The 22,413-nt window shown below is 38.0% G+C and overlaps 1 protein-coding gene across 5 annotated transcripts in view; it reads right to left on the reverse strand.

The window, feature by feature from the left end:
* The window catches only part of DENND4C (DENN domain containing 4C), a 69,128-nt gene that overhangs the window by 22,517 nt on the left and 24,198 nt on the right, over positions 1-22,413 (reverse strand). For 4 of the 5 annotated variants that reach the window (XM_030467464.1, XM_030467465.1, XM_030467468.1 and 1 more), the window contains exons 3-20: positions 21,880-22,132; positions 20,972-21,041; positions 19,676-19,845; positions 17,976-18,217; positions 17,091-17,157; positions 16,408-16,466; positions 14,670-14,814; positions 14,140-14,315; positions 10,776-10,876; positions 9,153-9,371; positions 8,056-8,201; positions 6,865-6,900; positions 6,611-6,735; positions 5,665-5,797; positions 4,992-5,198; positions 4,243-4,371; positions 1,612-1,756; positions 1,140-1,286 (exon numbers count right to left, since the gene is read on the reverse strand). In XM_030467464.1, the coding sequence (XP_030323324.1) occupies positions 1,140-1,286; positions 1,612-1,756; positions 4,243-4,371; positions 4,992-5,198; positions 5,665-5,797; positions 6,611-6,735; positions 6,865-6,900; positions 8,056-8,201; positions 9,153-9,371; positions 10,776-10,876; positions 14,140-14,315; positions 14,670-14,814; positions 16,408-16,466; positions 17,091-17,157; positions 17,976-18,217; positions 19,676-19,845; positions 20,972-21,041; positions 21,880-22,132 (2,570 nt within the window). The remainder of the gene's footprint in view (positions 1-1,139; positions 1,287-1,611; positions 1,757-4,242; positions 4,372-4,991; positions 5,199-5,664; positions 5,798-6,610; positions 6,736-6,864; positions 6,901-8,055; positions 8,202-9,152; positions 9,372-10,775; positions 10,877-14,139; positions 14,316-14,669; positions 14,815-16,407; positions 16,467-17,090; positions 17,158-17,975; positions 18,218-19,675; positions 19,846-20,971; positions 21,042-21,879; positions 22,133-22,413) is intronic. The other variant, XM_030467466.1, reaches the window with a different exon arrangement.

Raw genomic sequence — 22,413 nt, forward strand, 5'->3', positions numbered from 1 at the left:
GTCCTTATTTTCTATCATCATTTCAATATCATTAGTATCCCTACTTTGCAGAGAAGTGAAAACACCCTATCAATAAATGGGTGAATTACCTGCAGAAGTAATATTCAAGGGTAGAAATAATGCACACGTGCATCCAAGGCTTCACACCATGTAAGTCTGCACCCCACACCGTGATAGCCAAGGACAAATGCGGCACCCAAGAGACAGCACAGAGCAAAAAGCAAAGCAACAAAGAGCAGAGAGAAGGGAAGTTGAGTAATCTAGGAAGGCATAACAGATGAAGCACAGGAATCAGACTCAAAAGTTCTCTTTACAGAACAGATCAAGATATTAAAAACACGAAGAGTGTGCAAGAATAATTTGAACATTCATCTTTGAAGTACACACAGAAAAGAAGTTTAGTTGAGACTTTGCACAGGTAGGATGTAATCAGTCCTAAAGCAGATACAAAGAGCCAGGAATTTTGTCTTGCCATCTCAAGTGATTAACTTCCTTCTTACTCCAGTTTGTCTGAAAGAGTACACACCATCTCTACGTCAGAGTTTTTCTCAAGCTTATCACCTTTCTCTCCATTCCCAAGGTGTTTCATGAAGACTACGGCAAGGTTCTGATAATTTCCGTATTTATTTCCAAGTTTAGCAACTACTATAACTAAGCATAACATTCCATTCCAGGAATGTTAATCAGGTGTGTCCCGACTAACATCAAGGAGAAGCATTTTAAAGTGTTAGCTTATAATCACCTCAGCAACTTTCACTCCTTTCCTTTAATGCAAAGATTTTACTCATGCAGATTAAAATTTCTATTAATAAATTAGAACATGCAAAACTTGAACAGCCTCATCTGTCAGAGGCTTATCTTTTCTGAAGATTAGCAGAAAAAACAAGAAAACACATCACGACATTTATTTTAACACAGCAGTATTTCTACTATGGTTCAATCTAAACTAAAGAAGCATGATCTACGGTAAAGTATTCAACAACAGAGTATTATTTTTCTTTAGATAGTTTAACTCCATGCTCTATTCTCTACAGCCTTAGGTGGGGAAGGTTGTGGGTTTTGGGGGAAATCAACAGGAGACTAGAAACCCCAGCCTTTTGGGGGAAATGTTAGTAGTGAAACCCAACAGAATCTAGTACCTGTGCTAGAGTGATTATCAATGGAATCAAGCCTGACTAAGTCACTGACGAAGAGAGTGTGCTCCCCACTGTTAGCATCATTAGAACTATCCACGCTACCATGGCTCACCATGTCCCCATCACTTCCACCTGTGGTACTCCGCAGAGCTAAAGACATGAATGAGAGCTGGTTAGTAAGAGAGGAATAAACTTTTCAAGTTTTTAAACAAGTCCAACCTCCACAGACAATGGCAAATACTTTTGCTTGCACATATAAATAAGAATATGAAATTTTAGCAACGGAATTCAGACAATCAATTCTTCGGTGTGCAGAAGACCTTCTGTTTCAGGCATCTAGTTGGCAATCACCAATTTTTATACACTTAAGAAAAGGTTTTCCACTTACAGAAGCCACAATGTTAGATGCAATCCCTCAGAAAGCATGTCATGCTCTTGTTCAGCATAAATAAATCCATTTCCAGTAACTTATTACCTGGTATCACAGGGAGCTGAGGGCTCTGCGTTGGTCTCTTTAAGCACTGCCTAAACTGTGCTATGCCACGAACTACGTTTCGTACCTTTGTCCACAGGAATATGCCACTGCGGTTACTACTAGGCCATGGAGATTCTAAAACTGCCTACAGAAAGAGACATTGTGATAACAAAACAGGTATTTACTGTCAAGCATGTAAGGACAAATATTTGTGTCTTTACAAGCTGTTCCCTTTTATGAGCTCTTCCCTTTCATCCATCCCACAGGTCTGGATACAAAAGCTGACCAATAACAATGAATCAAGGACTTTTTAAAATAAAATGAGGGTTTTGTTCTTATTTACATACTTCATTAACAACAAAAGACCCTAGGTAGCACCTCTTTTCCTATTACTCTACATAGTTTAGTAAAAAGTATCATCAGCACATTACAGGAATCATAGAATCATAAAAAGTCAGGGGTTGGAAAGGACCTTGAAAGCCCATTTTGTCCAACCCCCTTGCCAGAGCAGGGTCACCTCCAGGAGGTGACACAGGGACACATCCAGGTGTGACTGACTCCAGGGAAGGAGACTCCACAACCTCCCTGGGCAGTCTGTTCCAGTGCTCTGTCACCCACACAGTGAAAAAATTTTTCCTTATATTGATTTGGAACCACCTATGCTCCAGTTTATAACCATTGCCCCTTGTCCTATTGTTAGTCACCCCTGAGAAAGGCTTGACTCTGTCCTCCTGGCACTTGCCCCTTACAGATTTATAAACATTAATGAGGTCGCCCCTCATTCTCCTCAAAGCTGAAGAGACCCAGCTCCCTCAGCCTTTCCTCATAAGGGAGATGTTCCACTCCCTTCCGCATCTTGGTCACTCTGCTCTGGACTCGTTCAAGCAGTTCCCTGTCCTTCATGAAGTGAGGGGCCCAGAATATTATTCCAGACATTCCAGGGGCCCAGACATAATATTCCAGATGCAGCCTCATCAGGGCAGAGTAGAGGGAGAGAAGAACCTCTCTCAGCCTACTAACCATCTCCCATCTAATGCACCCCAGGATGCCATTGGCATTCTTGGCTACAAGGGCACATGATTGGCTCATGGTCATCCTTCCATCCACCAGAACCCCCAGGTCCCTTTCCCCTTCGCTGCTCTCCATCAGCTCAGTCCCCAACCTATACTTGTACCTGGGGTTGTTCTTTGCCAGATGCAAGACTTTACACTTGGCCTTTGTTGCAATTCATTAAATTTCTCCCTGCCCAACTCTCCAACCTGTCCAGGTCCCTCTGAATGGCAGCACAGCCCTCTGGGGTGTCAGCCACTCCTCCCAGTTTTGTGTCATCAGCAAATGTGATGATTTGCACTCTATTCCCTCATTCAGGTCATCAATAAATATACTGAATAGTACTGGTCCCAGTACTGACCCTTGAGGGACTCCTCTGCAGGCAGACTTCCAACTAGACTCCATCCCATTGACTGCAACTCCCTGGCTTCTGTCCTTCAACCAGCTCCTGATCCACCTCACAACCCAGTCATCCAGGACACGCTTCCTCAGTTTAGCTCCAAGGATGCTGTGGGAGATGGTGGCAAATGCCTTCCTGAGATCAAGATAAACTATGTCCACTGCTCTGCCATCTCCCATCCACCTGGTTATATCCTCACAGAAGGCTCTCAGGTTGGTCAGACATGGTTTCCCTTAGTAAAGCCATGCTGACTGCTCCTGATAAGCTTCTTGTCCTTGATGTGCCTGGAGACAGTACCAGGAATGGATTGTTCCATCAAACAGGATGGAGGTGAGGCTGACTGGTCAGTAGTTACCTGGGTCCTTGCCTTTCTACAAGACTGGAGTGACATTTGCTTTCCTCCAGTCCTCAGGCACCTCTCCTGTTCCAAATGATTTACCAAAGATGATGGAGAGCAGCCTAGCAATGACATCTACCAGTTCCCTCAGCACCTTACGTGCATCCCATCAGAACCCATGGATTTATGGATGCCCAGACTCATTAACTGATCCTTCCTTAACCCAACCCTCAACCATGGCAAACTCATTCTTTACCCCGATTTCCTCAGCAGCCTTAGGGGCCTGGGGCTCCTGAGGACATTCTCCAGCTGTATACACTGAAGGTGTTCAGCAATTCTGCATTCTTTGTATTCTCTGTCACCAGGGCACCCACCTCATTCAGCAGTGGGTCTGCACTGCCTCTAGTGTAAGTTTTATCTGCTATGTATTTGAAGAAGCCCTTCCCATTGTCCTTAACTTGGAAGCAAGGAAAAGAGAGAGGCTACTTGAACTAGCCTAATCCCCATTTTTATTGACGTTGGATCCTTTTACCTAAAGGATACACCTAGGAACAGATGTTTTAGACATGGAAGCACTTGACAAGTTCCAACACTTGCAAGCGTAAAGACTATAAATGTATATTTCAACAGCACAGGAATGTAAACTTAACACTGTAAAACCGTACAATATTGCCCCAGTGAGCATTAAGCATGTCCAAAATGATCACTTCCCCAACAGAATTAGCAAATTCAAGCAAAGAACTGTAAGAAACAGTCTTCAAAACATGCTGCAGTACAAGGGGAGTGACAACAGCAAGAGACTGCTGCACATCAGTGCAGTATCCCTCGTCAAGACTTCCCTTACCTTATTGTAATAACCATAGGTGATGGCATTTGGCTGTATTCCAGCATTTTTCATTTCAAAGAGGACTCTCACAGCCTGAACAGGTTGACCCCACAGTCCACAGAGCTGCATTACAACTCTGTAGCAGACCTGACAAGATAAAGACATGCATAAACGCACTGATGACAAGGCTTTCAAAAGAGCCTAACTCTTCCCTGATTTCCAACTTTTACAGACGTAAAAGGAAATCCATGTGAGAGGGGGATCCAAAAAGCCAACCAACAAACCAGGAAATGACGAGTTGAAATAACATCAGCAGTCACATTGTTGAGAATGATGAATTTTTTTTACTCCTCTCCTCTGCTTGCAAAATAAAAGAGGGAAGGAAATGCTCAAGTAAAAATCAGGATAACTTGCTGCTGTGCATCTGTGTATACTACTGAAAAATTGTATGCTGCTTACAAACCCACGCTCCCCAAAGTGCATTTAAAAACTAGGGATGTTCAACAACTTCCTTCCTGCACAAGTCAGGGAGAAGACTATCAAGAGTAAGTTGACATTATCAAAGCAGATGACTCCACTGCTGATGAAAAAGGAAATTAATTTACAATTACATTAGTGAAGAAGACTTTGAAAAAATCTTCTTTAAAAAAATAACTGTGTTAAAACAGGTCAAGCTGTTAGCATGCCTAACCTGCTGGTGGTGCTGAATCATTATATTTGTACTTTGTCATCTACTCCATGTTAAGGTTTTTTTTATTTGCACTTGCCTCATCTAGTGGTTCCACATCAGTTTTCCTCATTTTGATCAGAACATCGTATGCCTGCTGCAGTGCTTTGGCCTTGGGATGTGCAACTCTGATGTAGGCTGGCAGACAAATAAACCATAAGCTGTAACAATGACTGAAGAGACACTTAGCCCACTGTGGGGGGCTTACGTAGAACTTCTTCGCTAATTTATGGGCTGATTTTATCTCCTGTAAGAATGAAACAAAACAAAAACAGCAGAAAATGGTTGTAGCATCCTGAATCTAGAAGCCATTGCTAATTCAGATATTGGCTTCTTAAAAGTAAACATTCCATAAAGAAAGGAAAAAAATTCAGCTGAAGCTCCCTTCTTACCACTCTCTCACTAAAGCTCTCTGCAAGAAAAAGCTATCATCAAAATTAATTTTTTTTTCTCCCCCATTCAGGCATTAATTTTTATTTTCTTTTGGTTTATATTACAGTCTTAAAAATGGGTTTGACAATATACTGTAATTTCAAACTCTAAGTTACTTGCTGCCTTGTGTTTTTCCTTGGCAAGCATTAATCCTTAATAGTTACACTGACCTAACTTCTAACAACATGAACTTATAGCTTAAAATACATAGTGGCAATTTTTAGCAAAAAAATTCTTATCTTTCAGTGTTCACTCAGTGATTACGGTAAGGCTCATCTAACCTGTTTTGTCCTCTTTGCCATGAGTGCTGGACTATTTGAAATGCTGCTTCCAGCTGGGTGTCTGGTGAAGGAGAGCTTAAGCTCCTGTGGCCTGTCAAAAAGCTTGAAGTCCAGGCGTGGGAAGTTTTTATAGCTATACAGAAGATTAAAAAGAAAAAACAAAACAAAAAAGAAAAGCTTTTCACATACCTGCAGGTAGCAGGGAAAACCATACAAAGGCCACTTGTGTGCAAAGAACTGGCAAGCGGGAGAAAAAAAGAAGTAGAGGGGGGAAAAGGCAAGAAGATAGCAAGATCCTTTTAGACTCAATCACAAAGGTCTCACACTAAGATGCCTTGCACATCAAATCTCCATAGACAATGGAAATAAGAACCAGACTGCTGTCTGTATCACAGAAGTCAGGGAGACACAGATGATAATTGCCAAGGACAATAGTTGGAAATAGGACCTTTGTGACCTTCAAGACAGTCAGGAAGAAAAACATCATATTCAGAGTGTCTGAAACACCACACTTTCTGCACAAGGTTGAAAAACACTCAATGAAAGAAGTCTGAAAAGTGGAGCAGGTGTTCTGTTCTTCTGGTTCCTCAGCACTAGATCAATAGTATTACCTACACCCTGTCATTCCCACTGTGAAACAAAGTACACTGCAGTTGCTGCAAGATACACAGCTCAAACAGGAAGAAAGACACTGAATACATATAGAGAAAAAATTACTGTAAAACTGGCAATAAGTTACTGAAAAAATAAAACCAAAAGCCACATGCCCTCCGACATAAGCACACACAAAACACTGGCTTCTAGAGCTTCAGAAATTTACCAGACTCCGGGAAGTTTTTATCTTTTCTAAGATTCTTCCAAACATTACATTAAGGAAGGTGCTGCACCAAGATGGAACATCTACTCTGCATTATAGTTTCACTACATGTGGCTGTTTAACTTGTACCTGTATTGTGGCACCTGTCCATCATCAGCAGGAGGCTCTGGTGGCATTATGAACACTGTGTGTTCACTTTTTTGTGACTCATCGAGTTCAATCAACCGTGCATCTTCAACAGAATCTACATCAATCTGAAAACATGTTCATGTTTAAAATATGTTTATGTTTGTTCTAATAACTCAAATATCAAGTTCCCAGACTTGTATTTCCATTTTTAACTCATTATCACATATCCGTAAACATTCTGAATTACTAAGTACCTTCTCTCCTTTTTCTGTTCCTTTATCTGGAAAGAGCTGGAGAAATAGAAGAAAAAAGAACAAAACCAAATTAGTTTCTTATCAATTGAAAAAAAATCCTAAATAACTCTATTAAAGCTGTGTCATTTATTGAAATATTACATAAGAAACACTAAATTTTCTTATTGCTCTAGAAGCAATTAATTTTTTTTTTCAAATAGTTCTTTGCTGAAATTAGGAAATGCAGAAATCAGCATGCTTTCAATGTGTTAACATTCCCTACGAAATAGAAAATGCTAAATCTAACAAAGGAAAGTGCTTTTATTTAGTTTCATTGAGAGAAACTGCCCTTTTGCAGATATTTTCAATATGACAATTTAAGTATGCAACACATTAATGACCTGCAATAACACAAAATTATTTAAAGTGTTAAACAAAGTATACTCTAGACAAATAACCCATACTCAGCAGAAAGAAAAGGCAAAGAAACTTTTCAATGCTTATTTTGTGGACTTTTTACAAGTGTTAATTTGATTGGAATCAATACTGAATCAAAGACATTCTGTAAGGACTTCGTATGAAAATGAAGGTTCTGTCAAGAAGGAACCATACGTATAATTCTCTAGCTCCTCATTTTCATATTGTGAACTTGGCAGTTTATAGATGAAGCTATAAACTCAATAACTCATATACACCAGAATCATGCTGAAGAGACTTTGCTTCAAAATACAAGAACTGTTTACAGCAATTTTTCTCATATAAGATACAACAAAAGTAGATCTTATCTATATAAATCAGTTTTGACCATAAGTGGAAACCTAGACATGTTTTTCTGTTTTAAGTTTGAATTGTATGAAAAAGAGAACAACACAGGTGACCACTGGTAGGATAATGCCACATTTTAGGGAGCATGACTAACATATAAAGGGAAGAAATGAAACGCATTATGCTAAATTGTCAGTTAGTGGTGTTTGACACATTATCTTACAACATGACATCCTACAGGTTTTTAATGACAGTTTTCTGCATCAACACAGAAAATTACAACCATGCAAGAAGATGAAGAAAGAAAACAACTCAGCCAAACTGCCAAGAATACCAATCCATCAAAACAGTCTGTGCAGAAAGTATCTACCTTTGCATTTAAAAACAGGACAATAACACAAAATAAATCAAAGCATATAACTTAACAGTACTGCTAAATATCTTCACCTTTTCTATGCAGTCATCAAAAAATGCCAAGCCAGTATCCTTGTCACTCACAAAACTGCACTCCTCGATAAAGCGGCTGAATATCTGTGTTTTGGTGAGATGCACGTAGAACTTTGTGTAGGCACGATCTCTGCTTTTTAAAAATCCTGGTTATAAAAAGGAACACACTGCTAAATACCAGTTATGGGTTCCATAAGAAATTAACATATAAAGTGTCAACACAGAATAGTCAAGAGTGCCAACACATAAAGAATTTGCTTTATCAGTAAAAACAACTCCTTACCACTACTTGCATTTGGAAGCTTGAAATGCCAGCTTTTTTGTTTAATAACTGTATTTCATCATAGTTAAAAAATACCTGTCAAGCAATCAGCCTGATATGATTTGCTCACCATTGATTTTTTGTGCAAGAAAAAGGAGATGATGACCTTGCAGAAAGTGTCTCACAGTTAAAATAATGCTAAAGTAAAAACTATGTTATCCTAATAGGTGATGGGCCTGAAAAATTCTCTTCTCAAATCTCCTATCAATGATTAAATAAAAAATAAATAAAAATCAACAACCCCAAACAAAACCAGCAACCAACCAAAAAAAATACTGGACTGAGACACCACTGCTACATAAATAACAAAGCGCCTGTGAGCATTCAGGTCACAAACAGATCTGAAAAGTTAAGACAAGGAGGAAAATAAAATTACTTTTGCTGGCTACTGTTTTGTTATTTTTCTGATTGCTGCCCTGCTCTCCATTATCTTCCCATGTATACCAAGAACACTACCGGGCTTCTGGCACACAAACTGAGAAATATTCTTTCATTCTCCCAAGAGCTGCCCTTAGGGAATATGCCACACACACACATCATGTTTCTAAAAGACAGCCTTTCCAATACCAGAACTATTGCAAAATTTCATATCTACATGCATAGCCATGCTCTAATCAATTTTGCATGGTTTAACTTTGTACATTTGCAATTTTAAAAATTGCCAAGAGTTGTACAACCAAAGGGAACACTGACCTTTTGAAGCTAACCCAGCTCTTCAGCACTAAAGCTCTAACACTGTCAATGCTATCTGCAGCTGTTTTGTCTCACTCCTCACCTTGATGATCAAACAAGGAATCAGCAGCAGTTGCTTTATTTGAAGGTGCCTGTGTGATTGGCTTGAGGAATGTTCTGTAGCCTTTTAAAATAGATGCCATGAAACGGAGAAAAGCTTCCTGGATTTCCATCTCCAGCTCCATCATTGTCTTCTGCCAGGAGAAATCTGCCTCAATTGGAGTCATCTCCACTGCAGAGCCTTCTTGAGTTTTCCTGTGAACTACCAATAAGCAACACATACAAATTCAATGCATCCATACAGGTAGCTTAGCAAAATGCTACAGATGTTTTAATTTTTTCTACTTGACAACATTCAGAAGTGACAAACATTACAAACCCTGTGACTATTTTCCAATTTATCTGACACATATGGAAGAGAGTGTTTCTCTAACTCATCCAGCCCTCCACAACTTGAAGTGAGGAGGACCTCTGTTGAGTTCATGTTATCACATACCCAGCTGAACATAGTCTTTCAGTAATACATTGAACACTAAAACAAAGAAATAAGTTTTCTCTGTTCTGACAATGGCACACTTAGAGAGAAAGGGCCTAAAACCATTTTTCTCATGAAAACTTATATTTTAGTGTGCCAGAGAGTAGAAACAATTAGGTAGAAACAAGTAGGCTGTTACTGTTGAAAATTGTAGTTCCACATTCTTTATTATAACAAAAATATAAATTATCATAATATAAATGTTTACATATAAATAAATATTGTAATGTCTCCTATAATAATATTACCAAAAGAGAAACACTATCTATCTGAAACAGACCACTGGTTTTCCTTAATTTAAAATTAGGAAGTAGTTTTATATTAGGTTTATATTTCATTACATTCTTTGCTAATAAAACCAAAAGAAAACCCGAGCTTTTCTAATATACAAAGTAAAGGCTATATACAGAAACACCCCAAACTTACAGAAAATTGAGACAAGAACACCTACCTCTTAAGTAATGCACTTTTCTGTTTCCAGCATGTACTACTTTTGTAATATGAGGCTATCAGTGTCTCCTTTTCCATACCGATGTAACCTAACATTCTCTGAACCAGCTTACCTTAAACAGCCTATCTACAGTCAGGTAAAACCAGTACCTGAAAACTGGTAGGACAGCTACAATTTCACTCTTACCTGTCCAAGTCATTAGGCTGAAGATGGTCAGGTTTTTTTTTTCCTTTGACAAAACACTTTGTCAAAATTTAGCTAGTCCATTATTTTTGTAGAAAAGTCATTATCTGAGATATTCAGCAGTATCTGCACAATAACTGAAATATTCAACATTATTTTACTCATTCCCATTTCCTCTATTTTGTTTATCAGAACTGTGAATATTTTTTACATGAGATCCAAATGTCTTTCAGCTGAATCTTTGTTTAAATCTAAATTAGTCATGAGTACAGGCTAAAAAGACATCAAATTTTAAGAAGTCACAGCAAAGAAAATAAAAGCCTAAAAACTAATTCACACCACATATGACAGAAGGAAATCCTTTCATGTATATACTAACTGTAACATAAGACTTGTATGTGTGTCTCAAAAAATTTAGCAGTTTTCTTTGAGTATGTATTTTCCCTGCTTCAGGCAGTTTCTGCTCTTACCCCTTCCCATTTTATTTTATATGTCACCTGCTGCCAGCTGTGGGTGCAGTTTCTTTAAGGTGCTTAGCAGACTTTTACATGGCTTCTTAGGAAACTGCTTCCAGTTGGTGCTTTTCTTATCATCTGATCTAAAACACAGGGGAGAGGAAAAAAAAATTATATATAAAACACAGATCATATAAAAAAGAATAGCTTCCACAGCCCTAAACTGATTCATTTCCAGAACACAGTGACTAAACCAAAGGAAATATTTTGAAAATAAATCTTCTCACTGTCAGTATTCATCAAAAATACAAAATGAGCATGACATAACTCAGAATTTCATTTCCTTAGATACAGGACAGTATAAATTGAGTTAGGAGTAGAGTTTTCCCCAGTCAGTAAGGAGGACCTGCATTAAGTTTTGTTATAGACTTTCTAGACAAAGTTCAACTGCTTTCAGAATTTTTATCAGTCTTGCTAATATAACTTAAGCACAATAATATGGATGTGATTACCGTATAAAGTCTATACTACCACAAACTTGCCATCTTGCTTCTGATACAAAATGAAAGCTGTTTGGAATACAACACAAAGTTGTTACTGCAAAAGCTGAAAGTCTGGCAGCATTATGGTCATACAGTATATACTCGAATGTACCTGTGGCAACTCAGTTCCAACTTCAACCACAGGCTCACAGAGACTAGGAAGACTGGGAATTCCATTCAGGTTTTGAAAAATTACATGGGTGACTAAGCACTGGGATAATCTGGCCTAAAGGGATGCTCATCTTTGTTAGAACAACAGTGGATAAGATGCTAGACTGTGTTTAAGCAGCTGGATATAAAGACAGAGAGAGTAGGGAGTAAACTTTGAGGATTGCTGTACCTCTTTCTGGAAGGCAGAAGGTGAGAGAGATCATTGCTGTAACGGGAATACAACAAACCTTGTGGCCACAAGACCTAACCAGGTTTTACTGCCCTGATGCTGTCACTGCTTCCTTTGCACTTTGCATCAGTGAAATGTTTTCAATTGTTTGTTGAATTGTCACTGACACAGAACTATCTTAGAAGGAAGCCAGAGTTATAGGAGCTGGGAAAAAAATGCATGCTTACAGATTCTTTGCCCACTTTTCTCCCCTTCCATAATGGAATGCCTACAAACAATGTAGTTTATGTTTGGTCATGTTCCAAAATTGCAAGAAAAAAACTTCCGAAAACTTCTGCTATAAAAATAGACAAATTCTTAAATCTTTGCCCTAAAAAGGCTGGTTTCCTTAAACAGCTTTCATTGTTACTTTCACAGACAGCTGGGCACAACCAAAAAAGGCGCTGAAGATGCTGAATGAATAAAAAGCCTTCAGTATTTTTGGCAGTAAATAAAGCCTCAGTCTACCATAAGGAGCAGCAGCAAACTTTCCCTAAAAAGACACTACACAGAGTGAAAATATTCAATTTTTTAAATACTATTCTTCTATTACGTAGTCTTCCAGACTTAGCAACAATGCTGTTAAAATTCTTCTACACCTAAAAAAAAGCACCACTGACACAGAAATACTGGACAGGAGTAGATGTAGATTAAATAGAAAGGAATCTTACTCCTTAGTAAGAATGTGAAATAATAATTTGAAAATTCTGCATTCTACACAAAATGCTGTATATGGAGATTTGACTAGTTATCTACAAAACTGAAAAATATCCTCATTTCCAAGCTGAAAAAGCTTTATGATGCAGATACCAACATACCACGTTAACTTAAGTCAGATGTTACAGGTACCAAAATCCTCTGGAAGTCGCAATAATGGTACAGATGAGATAAATGCAAAATGGGCATTAAAGAGTAAAACAATCAGTTGACTATTGAAATAACAACGTATAGAACAGTAAAAGAAAAGGTGCAAAAATCTTTCCAGCTGAGTGCTTCTAAGAGGCCAGACACTTTTTACATTTTTAGTTTACATTTTTAGTATATTTTTAGTTCAGTAACAAATGCAAGTAATGTTGGTACTTCGGTCTTGAAGCAGTTATTTCAACTGAATCTTGACATCTTTATCTGCCTGCTATATCTCCTTTCTATCGCCTTCATTTTTCTGTAATGCAGTGTTCAACTTCCATTCCACTTACGAACAAAAATAATCATGTCTTTTTCACCATCTGTATTGTCATATGAACAAATTATCTTCCTTAAATTTCTTCAATATGTTCTTCACTCACAATACCTATTTTAATTATTCTTTTGATTGCACAATACTTTGCTACAACAGTGATGAAAATGCCTTTTGCAGTCTTTTTAATGGGGAACTAAGGGAAGGAGACAAATTAAATATATAAATAAACAAATATTTTAAAATTACACACCATCTGCCCTATTGTTTACTGTTTCCTTTGATGATGCTAATAAAAGAAAGCAATTCAGTAGCATAAAGGGAACAGTTGCTTCAGTAGAGGAAAGGTCCCTTTGACACAATGAAAATGAAGAAAGCATTCAACTGACCCACAGATCAAATTACTAATTCTAACTCAAGTTTGTAAAAGCAAAAGCAAGAGATAAAGTTGCATGGATTAAATAAAACTGAATTTTCACAGAGAAAACTTCACAGGCACTTCAGTGAGGTTCACTGTCACCTTGAACTGGCTTAGCAGTCTTTCCACTTATTATCTCATTAGTTTAAAAAGGAAAGTTAATTCATAAAGTTACTGAATTAACACCTGGAACAACTGCATTTTCAATTTAGTTGTTTGTATTCTTACTTAATTATACTACAGAAAACCAGAGGTTGTTCTGAATTAGCATCTCATCAAGACAGTGTGAAGAAACCGTGCAATACCTTCAACTTAAGAATAAAATTACAGATATAATTATTAGCTTGAAAACTTTTAGACTGAACATAGTCAAGACACCAAATTCCGCTTGACAGGTCGCACCTGTCAAAAAATTAGGCTCTTACAACTTGGTAAAGGTATCTTTATTAACACTAACATAAAGTGCAGTGAATGCAAGGCAGAATCTTATGCTGTCCTGAAGCATGAATGTTCATACCAATAGTCACTGAACACAATGCAAATTCAAAAGTGGCAGGTCAAAGTGAAATTGTAAGCAATGGTGGGGAGTCGTCCTCTTTTCTAGCTTTTGTCCTACTTCCCTTATAAGCCGTACTATACATGGAAAAACAAACCAGAACACATTACCATTGTTCCTAAATTAAAAACAACAACTGCATCACGTTTTTATAGGCAGCACCAAGTGCTGACCCTTGACTTAGTTGAATTTTAATTTGCTACGAAAGATTAGAAATGCACAAAAGAAAGAAGGACGGAAGAAACGAAACACACTGGACAAAACAGAATTTATCTCCTGAGCACTTCAGCAGTCTCTCCATCTACAGAAAAATGTAAAAACTCCATACACTTACATGTACACCATGTTTGTGTCTAAGTCAATGCACACAATATCCTGTGGTGGATCGTACAGATCAAAGTATCGTGAATCAACTCCAACAATAAATGGAACAGGTGCACTGAGTACGGTGGCCAGAGACAAAGGACAGAGGGGGATGTATGGACATTGCCACTGAAATGGAAATATCATCTGAGGGAAAAATTAAATTAAATCAGCTCATTAAAACAAGACAACAGATACTGTACAGTAAAACCCAGGAGGTTGCATGCAGCGAGCTAAGGTTGCTAAAACCCTTGTAACACTGTCAGAGAAGAAACTTCACTTTTTACAATTTATTTACAGCATATCTCTTAGTTATCTAAGCAGAGAAGGTGATCATTCTTTATAGTTACAACAATAAGACATACCAGGGCACTTCAAATGCTATTATTGGGAAAACTGATCATCTAGTGCATGAATTTTAGCTTTAAAAATGCCTTGTAACAACTGTGGAGCCTGAACTCATTTCTCTCACCACTGTGCAGAACTTAGTTTTGTACTTACAGCTACTACAGCTTCAGCAACTCCTGTCAGCACAGCTGGTCTAAGAGAATGGAGGAGGATCTTGCCTTCTAGTAATACAAAGAGTAACAGAGTGGCACAATTTTCAGGTCCAAGGTTCATGAGCAGAGTGCTAAAGTTTGCTCCACTAGGGAGTGGGTGGAAGAGGAAAGAGAGTAAGAATGTTACTGGATTTATTAAAAATAAACAAACAAACAAAAAACTCCAAACAAATCCACAAGAAAAGCCAGTCACTACTATCAAACTTCTGACAATCATTTACGACCAACCAGTTGTATGGTGCTAGTACTAACCATGCATGAAATACCTATTTCATAGTTCTCACTTCAGGACCAGACTTGTACTGCTACAAAAAAAACCAACCTAAATTCAAAATATGCTGCTAAAGTAACATGTGCCATACTGAGTTACTGGTGAGTTCTGGTTTTTTATGCCATGAGGTCTCATTTGGGCATAGGCACCTTGCCTCCCTAGCAGTAACACAGATCTAATTGTTTAACAACTAATGCAACCTTTCATGTGAAGGCTTACCTCAGCCAAAAATATGAACTCAATGTATCCATTTAATCTTAAAACCGCAGTATCAAATTCTAATACTAGCCAAGTAAAATCAATCCACCATTCTGATAGCAACATGCTTTTAATTTCTAAATAGAGTTTAGACTCCACTTTATCTGTTTGGACTGTGCACATTTAGGAATTGTAATGACATCTCTAAGATCACAGTGATGTAAAATCTGTCCTTAGAATAAGTCCTTACACATTGCTTTGCAGTTTGGTGGCAGGCTGTAATATTTCACTTAAGAGGCTGTGTTGTTACACAGATGTGACAGAATATGGGCTTCTTCTGTGTACAGAATAGTAAAGTATAATGTCTAAGAGCAGAGGGGGAAAGGGAAAATATTTTGGGTTTTAACTTAAAAACAAACCAAATCATCAGCAAAATCATCCAAACAAAAACCCATGCCACAGTTATGGAGAGCTCTAGCCCAGAAAACACAGGCAGCATCCTCAGAGTCTGCATCAACCTCCAAGCACAAGTATAGATTTTCAGGCATAGTTTTGACTTTCCAAGTCAAAGTACTAGCACACTTGTGATTTCACACAACTGCTTGAGGTAAACAATTCTTTTGGATCCAAGACGAGAGAATAAACAAGATAACACTCTATCTGTGTAATTAAAAAAAAAAAAAAAAAGCTAACTACTCAGGTTCTGGAAATACAAGATATTTAAATGCTTTTTCTCCCCCCTCACAGCTTCTTCTTTCTGCAGAATTCCTACAATAATCTGGCAATTCATCTTTATTTTAGGATGATTATTAATACTATGTTCCCACAAGGGGCAGGTCTATGTCAAAAAGACAACTACAATACTATTCTCAAGGTTTAATATAACCAAATGTGTATTTAGCCTTCTGTTTACACAGTCTAATAACATTGCAGTAATGTTTCACACAGAATCACAGAATCACAGAATCCTAGGGGTTGGAAGGGACCTCGAAAGATCATCTAGTCCAACCCCCCCTGCCAGAGCAGGGCCACCTAGAGTACATCACACAGGAACGTGTCCAGACGGGTTTTGAATGTCTCCAGTGAAGGAGACTCCACAACCTCCCTGGGCAGCCTGTTCCAGGGCTCTGTTTGTCTTCCTTCTATGTCTCATTCCTACTTGCCTCTGAATTTTTCAAGTAGCATACATTTAAAATATTAATAATGATACCTTAATGGCAATGGTGTAGAAACTGGCTGAGACAATATTAATGCATCATGGACAGAGAGCTGAAATACAAAGAAATATGTGATTGATACAAACAGAGTATATTATTCCTATATAAAGGTATATCCATAATCTCACGAACTGCCTGCCTGAGTGTCACAATATCAAACAAGAGACGCAAATAAGAAATGATCTTTGGGACTTGTGTTCACTGGCTGTTGTATTAGTCACTGAAACAGTTCTCGGAAGTCACAGGAAACTATCTGACTCAGTGTTGAACATGTAACAGCTGCTAGGTGACTAAACAGAGAAGCACAGGAGACAGTGCCCCGGGGGACTAACCTTGGACTCACAGCAGAGGGCTGCAACAGTGAGAGAAAGGAAACAAATTATCCCCTCGATGAGGCAAGGCAAAAGGCACTCATCAAATGAAAGTGTAACATATGGCAGAAATTTGAAAAGTGCAAGTAGGATGCTGCTGCTATCTGCACTGCCTGAACCATGTAATAGTTTCCTTTGCTAACTCACCACAGGCCTCAACAGTGAAAAAGAAAGGCAACCCATTCATCTCCTCCCCTCTCCATTCCACCAGTCGACTATTCAAAGGAAGAAACCAGGCTTTCAAAAGCATGAAAAAGGAGCTGCTGTAGTTGTAATGAAAAAATGAAAGCAAAGGTTCTGCTTACCTGCACAAGAATCCTTGGCCTTTGTGGTGAAGGGAAAGGTATATTGTGCATAAAATGGGATATGTGCCTGAAACAAAGACAAAATATTAGAAAACCATAACTGGGGACTGTTGAGGGATTGAACAACGTTAATCACATTTTGCAATTACTAGGGTACTATGTTTTAGAAAGGTTGATACAATTTATTTACTGTTTCCATAAGCCAAAGAACCTATTTATGCAACCTAAAACACAGAAGCTCCCTTCACTGACATTTCATGTCTGAAAATTAATACTGGCAGTTTCAGATAAGTATGCAAAAAATAAGAACACACTGGCATTTAGGCAAGCTACTCAAAATCCTGGGCAGTCTAACCCCACTCTACAGAGTTCCTGTTATTAGCTAAGAGAAACTATATACTGCACTGCCAGTAATGTTGTAGGTAATACTACATTTCAATCAATTTTTAGGGCCATGAAAAGTATCCTCTACACAGTTTACACACACACAATCTGCACTAGCCAAAGTGCTTGGAAATAGAGGTAGAGACTCATTGCTAATGCAGAGTCCCTGAGCTTGTATTTACTACTCTAAAATGCAGGACTGCAAATGTTACCATGCATGTTTTAGCCCAGCCATCTTTTGTGTTTGAGGAAGCTAAGAGACAGGTAAACAGACATTTTAACAGGAAAGCCACAGTAAAATCCAGTTCACTTTTATTGCACTGCAAGAACCACTGCTATTAAACAGAAGCAGTAATAATTTCTATCAGTACAACATAAACTACACAGTGCAAGCAAGAATGCAGAAAAAAATACACCAACTAAGTGTGACATGAATAAACCACACTATTTCTTGAGCTGGTATAACTACCTTCACATTAACTTGAAAGGTGTTTTACATACTTTTCAATAGGTAGAGGATGAGGTCCAGAGACAGAGAGTTTGTAGATGAACATAAGAAATTTCCGAAATGCTTCAAAGAAAGGCCAGTGTGAGAGAAGACAGATGCATTTGTTGGAGTTGATGGACTTGGTAGTAACCACTTTTCTTTCTACAGCTGTCAGGAGACCCAGCTGCAATTGTTGTTTTTCTGTTAGCAGCTCCCGGGGATAAGGCTCATAAAACTGAATAGCAGCACCATAAACCTAAAATATGAAGAAAAACAGCTGAGCAGACTCTGTATTTACAAGAGAATGGGTTTGAAATTCTGAAGTGTCCTTCAGTATTTGATTGCTGAACAGGCACTACAGTGCTTTGCTGGTAGCTTGTGAAATGACTTTTCATTTATATAGCATATACAAAGTATCCAAAGTATGCACTGGAATCTTGTGCCTCTCCCTCTGTTTTGTTACACTGTCCTCAACGAAGTATTCACACTCAGTAATTTGACAGGGAAGAAAAGAAAGGGTATGCTGTGACAAAACCTTACCCATTGACAGATAAAGTAAAAACCAGCCAACCACCCTCAGTAAATGCTTTGGTCAGTAAAATCCCCTATCATTACCACACTAACAATAAAATTATTTTAGTTGTGACTTCAGTCATTTCATCAAGCTAAACAGCTATCTTTTCTAATAATCCTTCCCTATTTGTCACTTTCATAACTCCTGAACTACTCTGGCAAGCTTAGCAAGACAATAACAGGGAAAGATGGATGCCACAGTATACATTCTCTATGAGAAAAATACTGACAGCTGCTTTTTATTATTATTTATTTATATATAAATTTCCCTGACAGGGGAAGGCAGAGTGGAAGTATAGCTGTTACCAGCAAGAGCCAAACTGCTGTTTATTAGTCAGAGGGAGCTAATCACACATTACTATCACTTATTCCCTCATGCAATTAAAACACACACATCTACCTGGCAAGCTGAAGCAACAGCTGAGGGAGCAATCCCAAAAAAGGATGCCCTTGCTTCACAGGTGCACCTGTGTAGATCTCACACTGCCTTCTTGCAAATGGGCCATCATGCAACAGATTTCTGGTGCCTCTGTGTGCAGGTGGCCTGACACAGATCTGGCAGACAGCTGGGGGTTCTGAGCCTGTCACTTCCTGTGACTTCAGCAGCACCACTGGACTCAGAGCTCATCAGTGTTTAAGTATTTCACATGCTACCTCTCAGCATGATCTCCCTGTCCTGCAGTTCTCTGGTAACTATTTTACTGTTCATGTACATAGATACCTACAGAACTCAATTTCACAAATTCACACAGAAGTAGCTTTCAAGGTAGCCATAGGAAAACTGTAACAACTTACATATTGCTAATACATGTGGTACACAGATATCTCTAATTCGTAGGCTACATTTCCATTCTCACAGACTTCTGACTTGAAAGAACAAGGAAATACATGTGCTGCAAGTTTTGGTTTTACTAGGTGTGTGGTTCAGCTTACATGAGACTAAGCAGCAAATACTCTTCCAGCTTATTTCCTGTATTGATTTACTTTCATCTTACACAAAGGCTTAAGAAATATAATTTGAATGGGAAGTATTTAACAATTTATTTTGCAGTATTCCTCAAACACAGAAGAATAATGCATACATATCTCCATAGCAGCCATTTGAACTAAACCAAAATCTAGTCACAGTGTGGAGCCATACCTTTTCTGCAGAAGAGCAGGTCAGCACAAATGTTGAGAACACTGGTAGTGGGTATTTCGTTTGGGGGTCCCAGCACTCAATAGTAGCTCCCATAGGAAGGCAGAAGAGAGGCACAGAGTCTGACAGTGGAAAGGACTCATAGTTCTCCTGAGGATATCTAAAAATCAAACCTTCAGAATGGGAGAAGGAAAAGTAAGCACATTTGCTCTGCAGGCTCTAAAAAGGGTAAGCAACACATTTTTCACAACATATGGCAAACTCTGTTGGTTATCTTGACTTCATAACTGAAGATTACATATGTAGAAGAAGAAAGTCTCTCATACGACAATAAGACTAAATCATCCAAGTAACAATGATTTAAAAACTGTGTATGGATACTGCATCACTCCTTTAGGTAACCACTCAGAAAAACAGTACATAGTCAAATCTAATTAGCAAAGACCTTTACTTTAAACCAGTTGAGAATTACCTGTGCTATTTAAATGTGCCATTGGAATGACTTTTAGTACCCATAAATTCCTATGAAGAAAGTAAAAACACCAGCAATGCCTCCAGTGAAAATACGATGAGCTGGCTGACCATCCACATTTTCTGCCATTCATTTAAAATACTCAATTTCAACAAATCATTTATTGAGTCTTCCAAATATATCTGACTCCTGCTGGTTTCCTACTGCTGTTCATTTAGCTTATTTCATGGTACTCTGACTTCAGTGCTTTCCACTCCTACTTGATAGTTCACTCCTTTCAAAGGGATTTGGTGTAATTTGTGCTCATTACAAACTCTTGCGAGATTTTTTTATACTTCTTCAGGAAAACAAAATCTATAGCAATGCATTTAAATCTGGCTTTTCTAAGATTTTTAAAGAAAAGACATTTTGTTGTTTATTTTTCAGAATATTTTGCACCCTCTTAAAGTAGAAAAAAGTGAATCACTGTGGAACTCCTGAGAGAAGAAACATTTAACTTTCAAGCTGGACAAAAGATGTTGCATTAGTTGTGAGATGTAAAAAGAAATACAAGTAAGGTTGAATAAAATTTTTGATTATTCCTTCTCCATCATCACCAACACAAGAAATACGAGGTTTTGTGTTACATATGAAATGCTTGCTAAAAGCTTCCTGCTGTAGTTCCTCAGGTACTAAACCTGTCATGATGAACTAAATTAATACAGAACAATACTATCCCTATTAAGGCACCTTTTTTTTTTTCTTTTGGCATTATTATTTTTTTTTCATCAAGGCATTCAGGTCCTTCTGTTAGTAAGTTTAAAGAGTTTGCTTTTAAAATTACTTACCAGCTTTATATGCTAAAGAGTTAGAAGCTGGCACAGACTTCTTGTAACAAAGGTATACACTGGAACCCCACTGCAAGACACAAATTTCATTTCAGAATGAGATAAGATTGCAATAGGCAGCAGAAAAATCAAGAACAAGCATTTGAATATACTCTTACTTACAAACAAAGCAGACATCACAGAATAAAATCACTGGTTGGCTGCTGAGTGCATGTAAATCATGAAATCAAGAATTCACTCTTCTCATATTTTTTAGATCACAGGATTCACATAAAATAATTACATCACCACACTACTCTCTGACTTACTCCAACAATGGATGAGGGAAAAATGAAGCAGATCATTTGCTGCTTCACATTTTCTTGGTTATTTAAAAGGAGACTCTTACAAGAACCTCATCAGTGAATGTGAAACTCTAAACATCATCACTTGAAGATTTTATTGTTTTGCACAGTGCTTTTGCAGTTTGACTAAATATACTACTACTTGAAAAAAATCTCATTTTTTCACCCCAAGTAAACTAAATGTAAAACAGACTAAATAAAAGCAAACTGACTGAAAAACAACAGTAATAATAATTCTTGCATCTCTTAGTAACATCAGCACTATTAATAACTAAGAAAAAAGCACTTGTGATTCATCATGAATACTGGCATCAGGGGGGGCGGAGAAGGATTGTTAAGAAATAAAAAATTCCATCACACTACTCCTAAAGAGCACGTAGACATGAATATGCCAACTGAAGTATTGAGTAATCAGTATGAAGAAGCAATTCCTTAACATGAAAGGAAATCAGATCAAAATAACTGAAGCCTCATACATGGTATGTAGAATGAATAGATTACGACATAGTGGTAGAATACAATTGTAACAGTCCTAAGAAGAGAACGGAGCTTTTAAATACTCACCATGCCACAATTTAAATTTTTATCAACTTTACAGAATGTATGAGGAGGGGTTTCTCCTTTGCTGGTAATGATAACACAGATATCTGTAACTGCCAATGAATTCTGAGGTCGCACTGGAGGAGCCCGTCGATACGTGATGAAGATGCGCTGAGAAGAAGCTGAACTGTTGTTAACATTAGCACAGCGACCATAAGGAGTAGCTTGGATCACCTCACAGCCTGGAATAATGCGGTCCTTCCCTTCATACAGAACTCTGCAGACAGGAATGAAACAAAATATTACATGCAGACAAGTTCACAGAAATTGTCGACCCATTCGTGCTGCAACATTCTAACTTGCATTTGATATATTGTCTGTTGGCACGCATGACTTGAGGCAAAGAAACTGTTCAGAAGCATTCATGTATCGTAAGAAATCTCTGTGGTAACAAATGTCAACCATGGGAAAATAAAATCAGCTGCAATGGAACGGATATAGTTATAGAATTAGTAGGAGTGCTGCACTATCAATGAAAACTGAATACAGAGAAAACTT

This window comes from Calypte anna, chromosome Z, assembly GCF_003957555.1.
Source record: "Calypte anna isolate BGI_N300 chromosome Z, bCalAnn1_v1.p, whole genome shotgun sequence".
Classification (NCBI taxonomy): domain Eukaryota; kingdom Metazoa; phylum Chordata; class Aves; order Apodiformes; family Trochilidae; genus Calypte; species Calypte anna.